The sequence below is a fragment of the Psammomys obesus genome, unplaced genomic scaffold (assembly GCF_907164565.1).
Source record: "Psammomys obesus unplaced genomic scaffold, mPsaObe1.curated_primary_1811, whole genome shotgun sequence".
NCBI lineage: Eukaryota > Metazoa > Chordata > Mammalia > Rodentia > Muridae > Psammomys > Psammomys obesus.
In genome coordinates, this window is record NW_026596466.1 from 2,597,103 (window position 1) to 2,612,728 (window position 15,626).

Below are 15,626 nucleotides of genomic sequence, written 5' to 3' on the forward strand. Positions count from 1 at the left end.
TTCCTTGAGCTGTTTCTTTCATCAGCAAAAGACATACTGTACCTCAATAGGAGAAAGACACACACACACACACACACACACACACACACACACACACACAGAGCGAGATAGACAAACAGACACAGAGAATGTGTTAGTTTGAGAGCACACGTGGGTTAATTGCTGAGGTTGGTATCATGGTCTTAGAATGCATGACAGTAGTTCCTGAACTTCAGGGTCATTTCATGAGTGCTCTGAAAGAGGCTGGGGAGGGCTCAGGGAGTGACATGTTTGTCACACAAGCCTGGCCACCCAAGGCCAGGGTCTCAGAAGCCACAGAAGAGCCAGGTGCTGCAGTGTAAGTGGCTCTCGCCCCTATAGTAAACGGGGGGTGGGGGGGAGGGTGGCTGAGTCCGGAGAGTGGGCCATGCAGCCTGGTGTGCACAGTGGCAGAGGAACACGGTGGAAAGGGAAGGACCTCGTCTGACCTCCACGTGCACGCTGTGGCAAACTTGTGTCTGTCCTCCCTGCCCCTGAGAATGTGGATCCACCAATGAAATGCTTACCTTGCAAGTGCAAGCCCCCAGGCCACACGTTAAAAAGCAGGGCCTGTTGGTGAGTACTTGTGACCCCCGCACTGGGGAGGCAGACAGGCAGATCCTGGGGCTCGCTGGCCAGCTGGCCGTCCTACTCATGGAGCGCAAGGCCAGGGAGAGACCCTGTCATAAAAACAAGCTGGGCAGCACCTGAAGGATAACACCTGAGGTTGTCCTTGAAATTCTACACACAGGTGCACACGCACGCACATGACATCACACACATGTACCTGTACACTCTCGTTCGCTTGAATCCACACAAACACATGCACAAAAATAGAAATTACAAATTATAAAGTCACAGGCGCTTAAGGAACAAAATATTTTTATTATTAAAAATTGTACCCATAGCACCGCTCTGCCTTTCTACAGGTTGAGGGGGGAGGGTTTGTTTTTATCTTTAATAGACTCTGGTTTTCTGTGCCACCTCATCAGAAGGTTTCATAGGGAAAGCTTCAGGACTCCCCTAGGCCGGCAGGTGAGGCTGGGAGCTCCCCGCTGGGAACCCCACACCGTTCTGGCCTCTCAGCCTGGTCCCTTGCTGCTAGTCTGTGGACCTGGGCTCAGCAGGAGAGCATCCGTGCTGTGAGCCGGGAATCCTGGGATAATGAAAACCCATGCTAAGAACCTCTATGCAAACATACCATGCTCAGGCCAATCAAGATCAAGTTCAAACACCCAAAAAACTTTCCAGAATACACATCATCCTTGTGGGCTGTTTTGCCTCCTCCTGGGGCTCCAGGTAAAGGAGACCCTCCCCTGCTGGAATGGGGGAGATGCCGAGGAAGGCCAGTGAGAGGCCGGGCTGCTGCTTCCTCTCCGGCTGTCTGTGCCCTATGAAGCCACCCTCGAGGCTCAGCAGATCACACCCAGAGAGGAAGGCTTCACAGGACTGCGCAGTCGCCATAGAGTCATCGGTAGACTTGGCCATCACTCATCATCAGACACCCACGGAGGGGACTTTTCCAACACGACAGGAGAAGGCAGAAAGAGCACCTGCATCCTGCCTGTTTGGATCTTTTCTCGGAATCCAGACTTGGATCCAACGTCCGTTTTGCACGTGTGTGATGTGTCCACGCCACTGCTACAGTGAGAGGTTAGGAAGGACATTTGCCAATGTCCCATGGCTCTGCAGGCTGAAGTCTAACTAAACACTCCATCCCCTGCCTTTGGTGCAGGGGCCCTGAGTGGGACAGAGTCCCTCTAAGCCAGCGGTTCTCAGCCTTCCTAACGCTGTAACCTCTTAAAACAGTTCCTCATGGTGTGGTGATCCCATCCATAAAAGTATCTTCCTTGCCACTTCAGAGCTGTAGTTTTGCTCGTGTTGTGTAAATATCTGATATGCCAGGATATCTGTGAAAGGGTCTTTGAACGCCCAGGGGGTCGTGACCCACACATTGAGAACCACTGCTCTGAGTGCCGGGTTTGATGACAGCTGCTGGCAGCCGTGTATCGGCAGTCTCAGAGCCTGCGCATCCTGGAAAGACCTTTCCATAGAAAACAAGTTACCAGTCCTAAAGGGGACCCAGGCAGTGCTGCTGCCTGCTGAGTCTTCCTTTGTGAGGATGCCCCATGGAGTCTTGCCTCAGACTAGACCATCCCAAGGATTCCCCGCTGATTAAAGCAATCAAGTCCTTATGGCTTAAGGCGCTACACAGAGCCAGCTTGGTCCCTGTCCTCTGCTGGGTGCCACCTTCCAGACAGTTGGGGACCTGTGGTTTTCAGTCCACGCCACTCCTTTGGGGCCAGGGAGGGGGCGGTGCTGTCCACTGACGGGGTCCTGCGTGTGGACCCCGAGGGTGGCTGTCCCCACACAGAGCGGCTCTGGGCAGAGCATCTAGGATTTTTGGTTTAGAATAGCTCCCCTTCAGCTCAGAAAAGGACAGAGGCAGGAGAGAAGAGAGGCAGGGGAAGGGTGAGGGAGAGAGGGAGAAGGGAGATAGGAAGTAAGGGAGGAGGGAGGGGTGAATAGGAGTGTAAGAAAGGGGAAGGAGAGAAAGGGGGGCAGGGAAGGAAGAGGAAGGGAGGGGGAAGAAGAGAGAGGAAGAGGAAGAGGAAGAGGAGAGTAGGAAAGAGGAGGGAGGGAAATCTTTTACTCTGGATTTTGGAAAAATTGAAAGACCTTTAATTTATTAATTTTTTTTAACCCTAAGTGGAGCCTGCAGTGTGGTGTGAGCCACCAGCAACTTCCCAAGTCAAGACAAGGTTCATGTCCCACTGAAGGCCTTGAACAGGTTGCTCCTGCTCAGGGCTCCAACACCCTTCTCACTCTCTGAGTGCCCCAGGGCGTGGGGTCCAGACCTGGGCCTGAGCCGGGGGGTGGCAGGGTGCTCATGGGGTCAGAGCGCCACTTCTCATTGAGCGGAAAACATTTAAACAACGACAATTAAAGGAAAATGCTCTCAGAAAACCCATTAAGGCTAACCAGCTGGCCTTGGATGGCGGGGTAGAGAGGGCAGCACCAGGGGCCGGAAGCGGACGGCAGCGAGCACAGGAGGAGGAAGGGACGGGCTGTCCCACTGTGTGGGGTGCGCTAGGTGATTCGCGGCCCGGGTTGGTTTCTCAGAGCCGATTGTTTTATTTGGAGACACGGTCGCTTCTCGTCTTTCCCACGTACAAAGCTGAACAATGAATTAAAAGGCACCTGGAGACAGCAAAGACGCATTCATTTTCATGTGACATAGTTTAAAAAAAGATAAAAAGGTTTAAAAAATACTCTGGTTCAACAACGCAGACCTGCTACTGCCACAAGCAACTGCAAAAACCGCGCGTCTCCTCCTCTCTTGCTCAGCGGGGGGGGGGGGGGGGGGGGGGGCGTGTGCTGTGTGCTGTGTTGTGTGGGCATCGGAAGGACCTGGCTGGCCAGGGCTGGGCCCGGTGGCCTCCAGAGCCTTGGGGGGAGGAACTTCCTGTCCTTGTAACTGTCAGCTTGAGAGGAGAGAGGAAGAGGGAGGGAAAGGAGAGCGCCGGGAAGCTCCTACAGAGCTGGGCCCTCCGGGGCGCAGCGGCCTGGCTGGACCGGGCAGAACGCGGGGTGGGGACGAGCCAGTCTCTAAAGCCCAGGCGAGAGCCGGGACCTCGAGTTGTTCAAAGGTGCAGAAAGTGATCCAGGCTGGCCGGCTCTCCCAAAGGAGGTAGAGAGAGAGCTGGGCCGCGGATGCGACCTCCCCGCCCCCCTCCGCCCTCCCTCCCAGCGACCCCGACGGTCTGGAGGCCAGAGATGCCCCGGGCTGGGGTGTGTCGAGAGCGCCCCGCCGGCGGTGCCGAGCTATCGCACCAGGGAGATACCTTCTCTTAAAAAGAAAAGAAAACAAAGGAACCCCGCTTCCTGCAGCGATGTTACAAAAAGCCATTAAAAAAAAAACCTTCCTAAGTGAATCCTAGTTTTCACCAGTAGGTAAGATCGCTTCTCAGAGTTATCATTATCATCATCATTATTATTATTTTTAAACAAAAAAAAAGTTCAGCTCAGTTATCGGAGTTGATTGTCTTAACAAAAATAGACTCCAGAAGTTCTGCACCCGTCTACCCGGATGGAGGCGTGACGTCACACGAAGGAGGAGAAGCCGGTGAGCGGCGCCCGGGCTCCCGGGCCGGCTGGCGTGTAGACTCCGCCCGCGCTCTGCGTGGTGATGACGGTGTGCAGGTGCGGGCCGGACTCGGCCCCCGCCACCGCCTCGTACCTGTGCGGGGCCGCGGCAGGGGGACGCCGCTTCCAGGAGTTGTAGTAGGTGGGGTCGCTCATGTAGTGGTTGACGAACGAGTGCTTGGGCAGCGCTTCCTCGTAGTCCGAGTCGGAGGCCTGCGGGCGGGACGGAGGGGCGGTGTGAGCCACAGCGCGAGGGCGGCAGGTCACCGGGCCAGGCTTTGAGAGTTTAAAGGCTGGCCCCATTTCCAGCCTCTGCCTGGTCTCCCCGCCCTCCCTGCGTCCTGGCTGTGTTTCGGGGTGGGGCTCTTAGCTTCCTGCTCCAGCTGCTATGCCCGCCTGCTGTCACGTCTTCCCACCGCGACGCTGAGGGACCCTGATTCCTCTGGACCCTTACACCCTAAAGAACCCTTCCTTCTGTGGGCTGCCTTGGCCATGAAGTTTTGTCATGGCAACAGAACAGTAACTAATACACAGACGGAGCTCTCTTCACAGTCATCCACTCAGGGAAGAAGGCTCCTTGGCTTTAATGCAGAAAAGGATTTCGGGAGAAGCCAGGGAGAAGAGTTAAGAGTTTCTTTTGATTTTACCTATTTATCTTTGCGGGGTGTGTCTGCACCTGTGTGTGGCTTCACATATCCATCTGCGCCCATGTGGGAGGTAAAGATGCTGAGTGTCCTCTACTTTTCTGTCCACATTATTTTGAGACAGGGTCTCCCAGTGGATCTGAAACTGGCCATTTCCCCTTGGCTGGCAGGCCTGGGAGTCACCAGGATCCTTCTGTCTCTACCTGCCATGCTCAGCTTTTATGTGGGTACTCAGAATGTGAACTTGGGACTTCTTGCTTTCACAGCAAAGTGAGCCATCTCCCCAGCACAGTTAGAGTGTGTGTGTGTGTGTGTGTGTGTGTGTGTGTGTGTGTGTTACATATGTTAAATACATATTTAAAAGTTGTGTTTTTGGGCTGGGGAGATGACTCAGTGGTGAAGAGCACAGGCTGCGTTTTGAGAAGAGGGAGCTCGATTCTCAGCACCCACATGGCAGCTCACAACCATCTGTAATTCTGTTGGATCTGGCACCCAATTCTGGCCTCCTTGGGTACTTAATGTCCACGGATACAGACATACATGCAGGTAAAACACCCATACACACAAAAATGAAAAGATTTATTTTTAGACACAGGTCTGTGTCTGTGCATGAGTACAGGCAGTTCCTCTGGAATCCAGAAGAGGGCGGCAGACCCCTGGGAGTGGAGTTAAAGGCGGTTTCGAGACACTTGATATGGGTGCTGGGAATCAAAAATTGGCCATCAGCAAGGACAGTACATGCTCAACCTGAGCTGTTTCTCCAGCCCCTTAAATTATATTTTGAATATTGATGAGAAGCACTGGGATTAAGAGGAAGATGGGGGAGGGGCAGGACAACACCCTGAGAACATGTGGCCTTCTCCAGGAAGAATTACCTTTCTGCATCTTTACACTATTTATACACATCATTTTGGTGGGGGTTGATGCTGGTTTCTTCAAAAGGTTGCTAAGAAAGATAAATGAGGGTTCAGGAAGGTACTGAGTGGCGCCTGACAGGACTTCAATTGATAGGGTAAAAGTAATTGAAGGGGAGAGGGTTGCGGGGGGGAGGTGGTTGCTGGGGAGTGGGGCATCTTTCTTGAGATTCCCAGAAATGTCTGGGAGAAAAACGAGGCACCACCTGAGGTCATATGCATTCAGCCTGAAGCCTGGTTCATTGCTGTTTACTATCAAGTATCTTTATACAGAAGGAATGTTGTCTCTGTGTCCGCACACTTCACAGTAAATGTCAATCATGCTGGAATTCTTAATTCTCAGCTGGTGGGAGGTTTCTGGCAGACTCCAGAGTGTGCGTGTGTGTATGTGTGTGAGTATGCTTTTCTCTCTCCTTCCTTTCCCCATCATCGTCCTCTTTCTAAGCTGCCTCAGAAACACGCACGTGGAAAGGACTGGGAATGCTCCTGGCCTTTGATCTGCAGGTGACCGAGTGTGGGCTGCTAAGGACCAAGAGAAAACTTCAGCATGCTGGGAAGACACCCCGCTGGCCTCTTGTGACAGCCACACTGTGTCCACAGAGGCTCAGAGTCTGCAGCAGGGGATGCTGCCAGAGTGCGCCAGTGCCTGCGTCTACATCTGATGTGGTGCTGGCACGTCAAGCACCCTCCGCTTGGGCTGCACTGGGCTCGGGGAGATGCTACCGATGGTCCCTTTGAGGGTCTCAGTTCATTTTATACAGTAAGCCAGCAGCACCTGAATCATTCAGTCAGCTCGCCCTCCCTCCCTCCCTCCCTCCCTCCCTCCCTCCCTCCCTCCTTCCCTTTCTCCCTTCTGCTTTTTGAAACAAGGTCTCACTATGAAGTGCAGACTGGTCCCCCTCTTGCGATTTCCATCTTCTTGCCTCAGCCTCAGGTTCTGGGATAAAAAGGTGTGAGTCAAAGCAATGTCTTGCTGAGTCTGTGTGTTTTCTCTTTTCTTATATTAAGTAAAATGATTTTCTGCTCTTTGCGTTGTCATGGAAAAGACCACTAAAGGAGACGAAGGCTGGAGTGGGTCATATGGAGTCTGCGTTGGGCTTCTGCTGTTACACCCCATCCTTCTAGACATGTTTTTAGCCTCCATAGTTTCCAAGTTGGACCTCTGGAAAACTGCCTGGTAAGACCTGAGTCTGGGAAGCTGGTTCAGGTGCCAGGAAGTTTCCTAGACCTCTGGAGCCCCAGCAGGTTCCTCACTGCCTCTGACAGAGGGCATCAAAGGTCACAGACACCTTAGCTATGCCATACAGCTCTGTCCCCTACAGCTCTGTCCCCAGTGAGGCAACCATAGTTTTGTCAGGAAGCAGGGCTGGGAGACAGGCTTCTTAAGGCAATACAATGTCCTAGGGTGCTGGCAGCTCCTATTTCTCGCCTGAGAGTCTCACCAGTCTGAGAGTGAATGACCCACACTAACAGCTTGCTGTCCCTAAGGGAGAGGTTGTGTTCTTGGCATGAGATGCTTCTGGAACTGTAAGAGCTTGCACAGCCCCTGGTTGGTACATATAGGATGTGCAGGGCAGACCCAGAGGCTCCTGGGAATTTTTGGATACAAATAGAAAATGGGATTCCTAACACTAACCTCAAAGTAACTGCAAGTAAGAGGTGGCATTTTGGGGACACAGCTTGCAAACCCTGTGTGAGGATACCAGACATGGCTGTGCCTCTTCTGGGTTTTGATTCTCCAAAGTTAATGTAAAAGTAAGGCTAAAATATCACCTGGCATGCTCAGCTTTCAGCTTTCCCATTATCTAATGACTATACACACCACCTAGGGTGCTTTTTAGTGAGTGGGTTACACATGAGAGCAATTCACTCACTCACAGAGCCTTTGCATTTTCCCAGTGATTCTGAGGTGTGGACATCACTATTCTCATGTAACAATGAGCAATAAAGCTCAACGGAGTCTGGAAGGTTTGGACCTCACACTGACCGCTCAGCACCCCAAGATATTTTCACCATGCCATTCTAGGCAGGAGCTCTCCCAGTGAGTCATACCCCAACCCCTCACTGGGGGATTCTAGGCAGGAGCTCTCCCACTGAGCCACACCCCAGCCCCTCACTGGGGAATTCTAGGCAGGGGCTCTACCACTGAGCCACACCCCAGCCCCTCCCTGGGGGATTCTAGGCAGGGGCTCTACCATTGAGCCATACCCCCAGCCCTTCATTGCAGGATTTGCAGTAATTACTCTACCACTGAACTCCAGTCCCAGATTTTCACTGGGGGATTTTCAGCAGGCATTCTACTGTTATGTTATGCCACCACATAGACCAGGATTTGTGGCTTTGATTCAGATATACCCTCCTGTTGCTTCCTAGCCTAGGTCTTGAGACTTCGGAGGCAGTGCTCTATGTAAACCAGGATTGGAAGACAAGGGAACAGAGACAGGACAGAGCAGTACTCTTTGTGGTTGTTTGCTCTGGACTGAGTCTGTGCCATCTTCAGACACTGTCTCGGAGTCTAAATGCCCTGAGGCTTGAGGAGAAGGACGCTGAGATCCGTAACGCAATCTCTTTTCTCACGAGAACTTCCCTAGGGTGAAGACCGTTTTGTTCCCCAGTACCATAAACTGGGGTTAACTTAATTCTCCTCTGAGATGGCTTGAGTCAGTCTCTTTATTTTCTGTCTCAGAGATATAAGATCAACAAGTTGAAATGAGCTTCTCAGGCCATGCCCACAGCATGGGAATCTCAGCCAATGGTGGGGGAGCGGGGGATTAGAGCATTTGCTGTGGACTCCAAGACAGCTTTTGTCAGTTCCAGTCTGAAATGGTGTGGGTGGGTGTTGGCTCAAATGAGCCCAAAAAATGAAGGAGTCATCTACATCAGTGGAACGACGGTCTGTGAGTCCTGCCTCTGTGAGCCCCTAGCATCTACCTGGAAACCCTTGGACTGGAGAGAAGCAGGGTCAAGAGCAGGTTTGACCTCTGGTGGGCTAGGATGGACTGCTGCAGTTCTGTGGGAGTCTGGATATACATGTGTGTGAGTGCATGTGTGTGAGTGCATGTGGAGGCCAGACAACCCGGTGGATGTCTCAAGAGCCACCCATCTTGTCTTTTGGGACTGGGCCTCTCACTAGGACCTGTTGAGTCCTTATTTTGGCTGGGATGTCTGGCGGGTGAGCCTTAGAGATCCCCCTGTCTCTGCTTCCTTGACACCGAGAGAGGAAGTGTGTGCTGCCACACTCAGCACACGTGTGCTGGGGAGCGGACAGATCCTCAAGCGTGTACTGCACGCTTTACTGCCTGAGCTCTCTCTGGAGTCTGTACGCAGACTGTAGGGAGCACACATATGCTGTGACTCAGGCCCGCAGACATATGTGAGATTAACAAAATGCCATTTCGTTTATAAAGTGTCTTCAATATTTTAGTTAGGGACCAGATATGAAATGTTCCCAATCAGCTCCTGTGTTTGAACACTGTCCTGGCTGGTGGGCACAGAGCCTGGCTGAGAGATTTGTGGCCACAGAGGAAGAACTGGAGGGTTCAAGGCTGACTCCACTTCTCATCAGAGCTCTGTTTCCTGGTCCATGGAGATGTAAAGAGTCCCAGCTGAATGCCCCATCCATGGACACTGAAATGTCTGCCCCACCATGATGGATGTACCCTCCCTCAGTAAGCTGTTTCTGTCAGGCGTTTTGTCAGAGTGAGGGGAAGAGTGACTTAATGTGACTCCTTAGGTCCACCCTTGAGTGCTTCATGAGCCAGAGATGTGGGACCATATGGAGAGAGGGGGATATGTGGCTAAGGCTGGTGTCCACGAGGGAGCCATGGAGGAGATGGTGATGGGCAGTCTTGGCCGTCGGTTTTGTGAGAGTTAGAATCCCCATTTAAACAACATCTATGAGGGATTGTGTAGATCAGGATAACAGCCAGGAAAGCCAGCCTAAGTGTGGGCAGTATTCCCTGGGGTCTCAGCCTGAATAAAGAGGAGAAGGAAGCTAAGAACCAGTGTCCATCTCCTCTCTTCCTGACTGTGGCTGCCGTGTGGCCAGCGGCCTCACGCTCCTGCTGCCAAGGACGTCCCTGCCTTGATGGACTGCACCTTTGACTTATGAGCCCAAACAACCTCCTCCTTCTTCCCTCCCTCCCTCCCTCCCTTAAGTTGCTTTTGTATTTTGTCACACCAACAAAATGAGGAGCCACTGCCTGGTACATAGCTATGTACCTATGCCTGGACCACTAGGAAGGAAGCCATCCTGGACTGTGATTGGTTCACAGTTTGGCAGATGACTAATGCCGAGCTAATCAGAGATTGGTGTGTGCGCCTTGCACTGACCAGTCAGAGCCTTGTCCCGAGAGTCTGCACAGTGCGTGTGGCCAGAGAGACTGACTGCCAGCGTATGCAATAGCTTGATGGGCAGGTGGTCCCCACCAAAGCTAAGCTGAGCAAACTCTACCTTTGTGCGGAAAGCAACTCTGAAGAAAGACTAAAACTGTCCACTTTTGTTTCTTGCCCGGAGAAGACCCACTAGAGCTCTCTCTCACTCTGTCTCTCTGTCTCTCTCTCCCTCCCTTGCTCTCTATCTCTCTCTCTGTCTGTCTGTGTCTTTCTCTCTTTTTCCTTCCTCCTTTTCTTCTTTCCTTCCTTTCCTTCAAGTTGCCTGTGATGTGAACTCTTGATTTGCTGATTTCCCAGGAAACCACAGAAAGGATGGAAGGTGACTGAGAGCTTTGTCAGAATGGGTGAGTGACTGTCAAGCTGTGAAGAGGGTTGGTTCAGAACTAGGCAAGGTACCAGCAGGGTAAAAAATAAAAATCCCACACTACCAGCAAACCACTTAGGTGTGAGCGATCATTCTAATTAGTTGCAGCTGGAAGAAGTTTGAAAACTCGTTTGTGTTTCTTAAAAATTTCTGGCAGTGGCAGTGGTGGTGGCCGCAGTGGCAGTGTGTGTGTATGTGTGTGTGGTGTGTGTGTGTTAAACATCTGTGGAGGCCAGATATTAATGATGGATACTCTCTCTCTCTCTCTCCTCTCTCTCTCTCTCCACTTTAGTTTTTGAGACAAGGTCTCTCACTGAACCTAGAGTTTGGTTTCACTGACAACCAGCATGCACCCAGGATCCTCTTGTTCCTGGCCACACCCGGATACTGGGATTCTGCACCACGTGCGTGGATTTAGTGAGCTCTGTGGACCAATGCTTGCTAAACAAACCACCAATCCCAGACCTCCACTTTATTTTTTTGAGACGGTCTCTTATTGGCTTGAAGCTCACTGATCAATTAGACTCTCTATCCAGTGAGCTCCAGGAATCCACTTGTCTCCACCTCCCCAGTGTTGGGATTACAAGCTCTTACCACCCACATGATTTTTCATGGGTTCTGGGGATCGAACTCAGATCCCTATGTTTGCTCAGCAGGTGCTTTACTGATTGAGCCAGGTCCTCAGCCCCAGTGAATCTTATACAAGTCTCCACTCACTGTCTGCCCTGAGCACTGTTTCCAAAGGCTTGCATGTGGACGTTTATGAAATCATTTTCCCTGGTTAATTCATCGTCCCACTAGAATAGCATCCTCTGAGTCTGCAGCCCACTATTCTGGAAGAAGCTCTGTCTCCAGGCTAGATGAATCTGACCTTCAGCAGGAAGAGCGGTCAGCATGACTCACCTCTAATGCTTATTTTCCTAACACAGCACTGACTTCTGCTCTGGACACTTAACTAGAGGTTAGCAGAAACGCAGCCAAGTTACAGACCTGCAGATGAAGCTCTCCGACAGACCAGCAAGTGCCATGCAAGAACACTCACGGTTGCTAGGCAACAGCATCCACCCAAATGCTTGCAGCACTCATTTGCAAATATGTCTGCACTTTTTTCATACAAGGTCTCATGTAGCGCAGGCTAGCTTCAAATTCCCTATGTAGCTGAGGATGCCCTTGAACTTCTCCTCCTGTCTCCACCTCCTGAATACACCACCACAAGGGGGATCTGCAGGGCTGGGAATGGAGCCTGTGGCTTCCTGTGTGCTAGACAACTGAGCAGGTCCCCAGTTCCCAAGCCAGGAATACAGACCTAACATGGTTCTCCTCTCCAGAAGGCAGGTTGAAGATTCAAACACAAAACCCAAGCCTTAGTTACAGTGTAATCTAGTGTGTTGCCTTGGGTTCATGCCAGTGGTGACACCAGATAGACACAAGAATTGCCCAGTGTCCCTGTCTTTTCCAGAACCCTAAGAGAGGAAGAGGCAGGAATCCTACTGTGTTTTTGCTGGAAGTGTCATCTTTCCTAGAAGCTAATGTTTCACTGAGAAGGCAGAGAAAAGGCCTTTCCTGCCCAGGGCATAAAATCCATCTCCAGAAATATGGGCGTGCTGAAAAGCCTGTGCCCCTGGGGACGCGGGGGCCTGCCTGATGTAAGCTCGTCAGCGTCCTGCCACGGGTGTCACATAACACGCCATAACTCTTCCTGTCACTCCAGACAGAAATGAGAGGTTGATCCAAATGAACTTAGACATCAGAACTGGCCTTTCCAGCATGATCTCAGTTCACACACTTCAAAGACACAGCAAGACAGAGAACCCTAGAAAACAGACTGGCCGGACTCATTGGCCGGAGAGCCAGGAGGCCCCAAGGGTCTCAGCCCAGGGATTCTTAGCTGGTGGTCATGGGACCCCAGGACCCTGAAGTCTTAGTCGACCCTGTGCACGTCATGTAGTTCACTGCCTCCTGGAACTGCTACCCCAAAGGCCTGTGAACCCCGAGGTGCCTCTAGGGAGTGACAAGAGCATGCTTCCCACAAAGCATAGGGCTGGTGATACGGGCAGGCGGCCAAGTTCAAGGCCCCGGGTCCGGGCCTCCTCAGCCACACAGATGTGCTGCAGTGGTTTCCAGAGGCAGGTGCTCTGGCCGGCTCCTCTGTGGACACCTAGGGACATCTTCCAAAACCCCTCAGCCCTGAGCATTCCATGTGGATGCTGTGTAGCTTTTACCTGCAAACTGAAATCAGTGTGCCTGGAGGGAGGCTCATTAAGACTCAAGAGGTACAGAAAACTCAAAAGCCTCAGGAAACTCCTGAAACTTACAAGATCCCCGAGGCCCCTCCCCAACTTCATAGTAGCAGAAAATTTCTGGGAAGAGAGAGGAGACTCTCCCACCAGGATGTCTGCAAGGCACGCTGGGAGTCCTGGGGATGCAGTTTTGCTGAGCTGTCACCAGTGCTGGGCTGAGCTTTGGTGATGCAGCTGCTTTTGAGCCACCCATGTCCTGTAAGGAACCCCAATAAGCTCACTGGCTCACTAAGCAGGCCTTGGGTGGGGTCTGTCATCAGCGCCCTATCTGGGGTCAAAGACATTTGTTCATCTCCTCCCAGGAAAAGTCACAGGCCCAAGGAAGGCGGAGTCCTTGCGGAATTCCTTTTAGTAGAACGGCCTTCCTCTACAGTATACCTTTTCTCCTGTGCCTGCCTTCCCTCAGTTCCTCACTGGTGTATTCATGCATGTATGCATATATGTATGTATATATATTTCCTAGCTCAGTGCTTACTTAGGTAAACCTTGTTATCTTATTAAAGTATCAGTTGAATTTGAATCATGAATTTTATGCCTATGAGAGAAGAAATAGACCCAGGCTTGTCCTATTAACCTACTTTTAAATTTTTACTTAACTAACTGATTCATTACTTAATTTTGAGATGTGGTCTCATGAACCCAGGCTGGCCACAAGTCTGCTATGCAGCCACAGATGACCTTGAACTTTTGATCCTCCAACTCCTGAGTGTTGGGATAATAGGTGTGTACCCCCACACCCAGTTTTTGTGGTGCTAAGGATGGAACCCAGGACTTCATCAGTTGAGCTGCACCCCAGCCTCCATTAGCCCGTTTGGAGAATCGTTTTGTGGGCAGACAAACACCTGAGCTGTCTTGAGTTCAGTTTAGGTTGATGTAGGACAGGCCAGTCTCTATCCAGGACCAGGCTAGAGGGGCTGGGGTGGAGGGATGGGGTTAAGACGCGCTCTGGAGGCCTTGAAGAGGGCCTGGCACCAGCGCTACTTTCTGCCTGCTGGAGAACCTCAGAGGAGAACCTCAGCGACTCACGGGGCTGAACTGCAAGTGTGTGGAGGAGGAGGGACATGAGGCCTGGACCACGGAGGCTTAGCACCATGGAGTGATGCGTGTCAGTACATGGGGACGTCTTTGCTCACGCAGCTGTCACACGGTCACCACCAAGGAAGGACATGCCAACCAGGCTTTGTCCACAGACCCGGCTCTCTCAGTGGAGTCAGGCAGCCTGCTGCAAAGCCTCCCGCTGCTCTTCAAAGGGCAGCCACCACGAGGTGACACTGCTTAACCTCAGCCCAGAAGAGGCAGGCCAGTTCCGGCAGGCCTTCCATGACAGCCCTGCAGCAGGATGGACGCACCTCTTCAGACGTTGGCCCGGCTGCTTGCCGTTTCCTGCAAGCCTGAGGCTACATGATAGACCCGAGTCCTTTGTAAACAAAGGACCTCGGAGCTCAGCTGGACCTCGCCAGTGCCCACCCAGCGTCCACTCACTGCACTTCCCGTACAAGCCACGATTGGAAAGGAGCTGTTTTATTGAGCCCTGGGGCACACTAAGGCCCAAAATCAGGTCAAGGACGAAGGTGAGAGTGTATTTGAGATTAAATATTGATTTGGAGGTGTGGGCTGAGAGGGGCCAGGCAGCCGTGTCCAGCAAATGGCCTGTGGTTCCTGCTCCTCCTGAGGCTTGCACATAGGACCCTAGGGACACCCAGCAGAGCTGATTGGAGCCTTCGTGCTGGTCAGTGTGAGACACAGAGACAGGGTTGCTATCCCCGCCTGGAGCTCCCCCCTCCCACAGCTGATGTGTATGAATCCCCTCTTACACGTCAGGAGTCTAGAGAAGGAAGCTCCTCCCACAAGATGCGGTGACTGTCACTAGGGGAAAGTTGGAAGTGCTAATCTGGAGTGGGCACAGGGGCCCATTTTTTAATTTCATGTTTTTCATGTGTGTGCAGGTCCACATGCATGTGCATGGGCATAAATGTTAGGAGACATGCTCCTCTGAGTCAAGGCCCCTTACTGACCTAGAGCTCACCAATTCAGCTAGCCTGCCTAGCCACACTCCCAGAGGTCTGCTGTATCTGCCTCCCCAGGGCTGAGTTTGCAGCACACCCTGCCACACCCTCTATGTTGTATGGTGCTGGGGATGGAACTCAAATCCCCACTTCATCCACTGAGCCCCTTCGGTTTCAAGGGCGTGTTTGTATAGTTCTACTTCCTGTCCGTCCCCCAAGCTCAGGCCCTCTGCCTTCTAACCAAGATCCAGAACTCAACAGAAAACAAGAGCTTCATCTCAGCAGCCACTCTGGGCAGCTGGTGACCCTTGCTGGACCATGCCCTTCTATGGGAGGTTTTCCAGTATCTGTGAACTCCAGGACAGGGAGAAGTAGAGTGGGGTGGTTTGAATAAAAATGGAGCTGGGCGTGGCGGCACACGCTTTTAATCCCAGTACTTGGGAGGCAGAGGCAGGTGGATCTCTGTGAGTTCGAGGCCAGCCTGGTCTACAAAGCAAGTCCAGGACAGCCAAGACTGCACAGAGAAACCCTGTATCGAAACACAAAACAAAATTTAAAAAAAAATGAGAATGGCAGACTCATATATTTGAATGTTTAGTCATTAAGGAATGGCATTATTTGGGTGGGATTAGGAGGTGTGGCCTTGTTAAAGTAGGTGTGGCCTTGTTAAGGTAGGTGTGTCTTTGTTGAAGCAGGTGTGTCTTTGTTGAAGTAGGTGTGTCTTTGTTGAAGTAGGTGTGTCTTTGTTGAAGTGGGTGTGGCCTTGTTGAAGCGGGTGTGTCTTTGTTGAAATAGGTGTGTCTTTGTTGAAGTAGGTGTGGCCTTGTTGAAGCAGGTGT

General features: G+C 51.9%; 1 protein-coding gene across 1 annotated transcript in view; it reads right to left on the minus strand.

Annotated features, from left to right (window-relative positions):
• Positions 1–920: 920 nt before the first annotated feature.
• Positions 921–15,626, minus strand: part of LOC129670104 (protein sidekick-1-like) — a gene marked incomplete at its 5' end in the record, with an annotated part of 897,806 nt that continues 883,100 nt past the window's right edge. The window contains one exon of the mRNA XM_055598542.1: positions 921–4,377. Within this exon, the coding sequence (XP_055454517.1) occupies positions 4,123–4,377 (255 nt within the window). The remainder of the gene's footprint in view (positions 4,378–15,626) is intronic.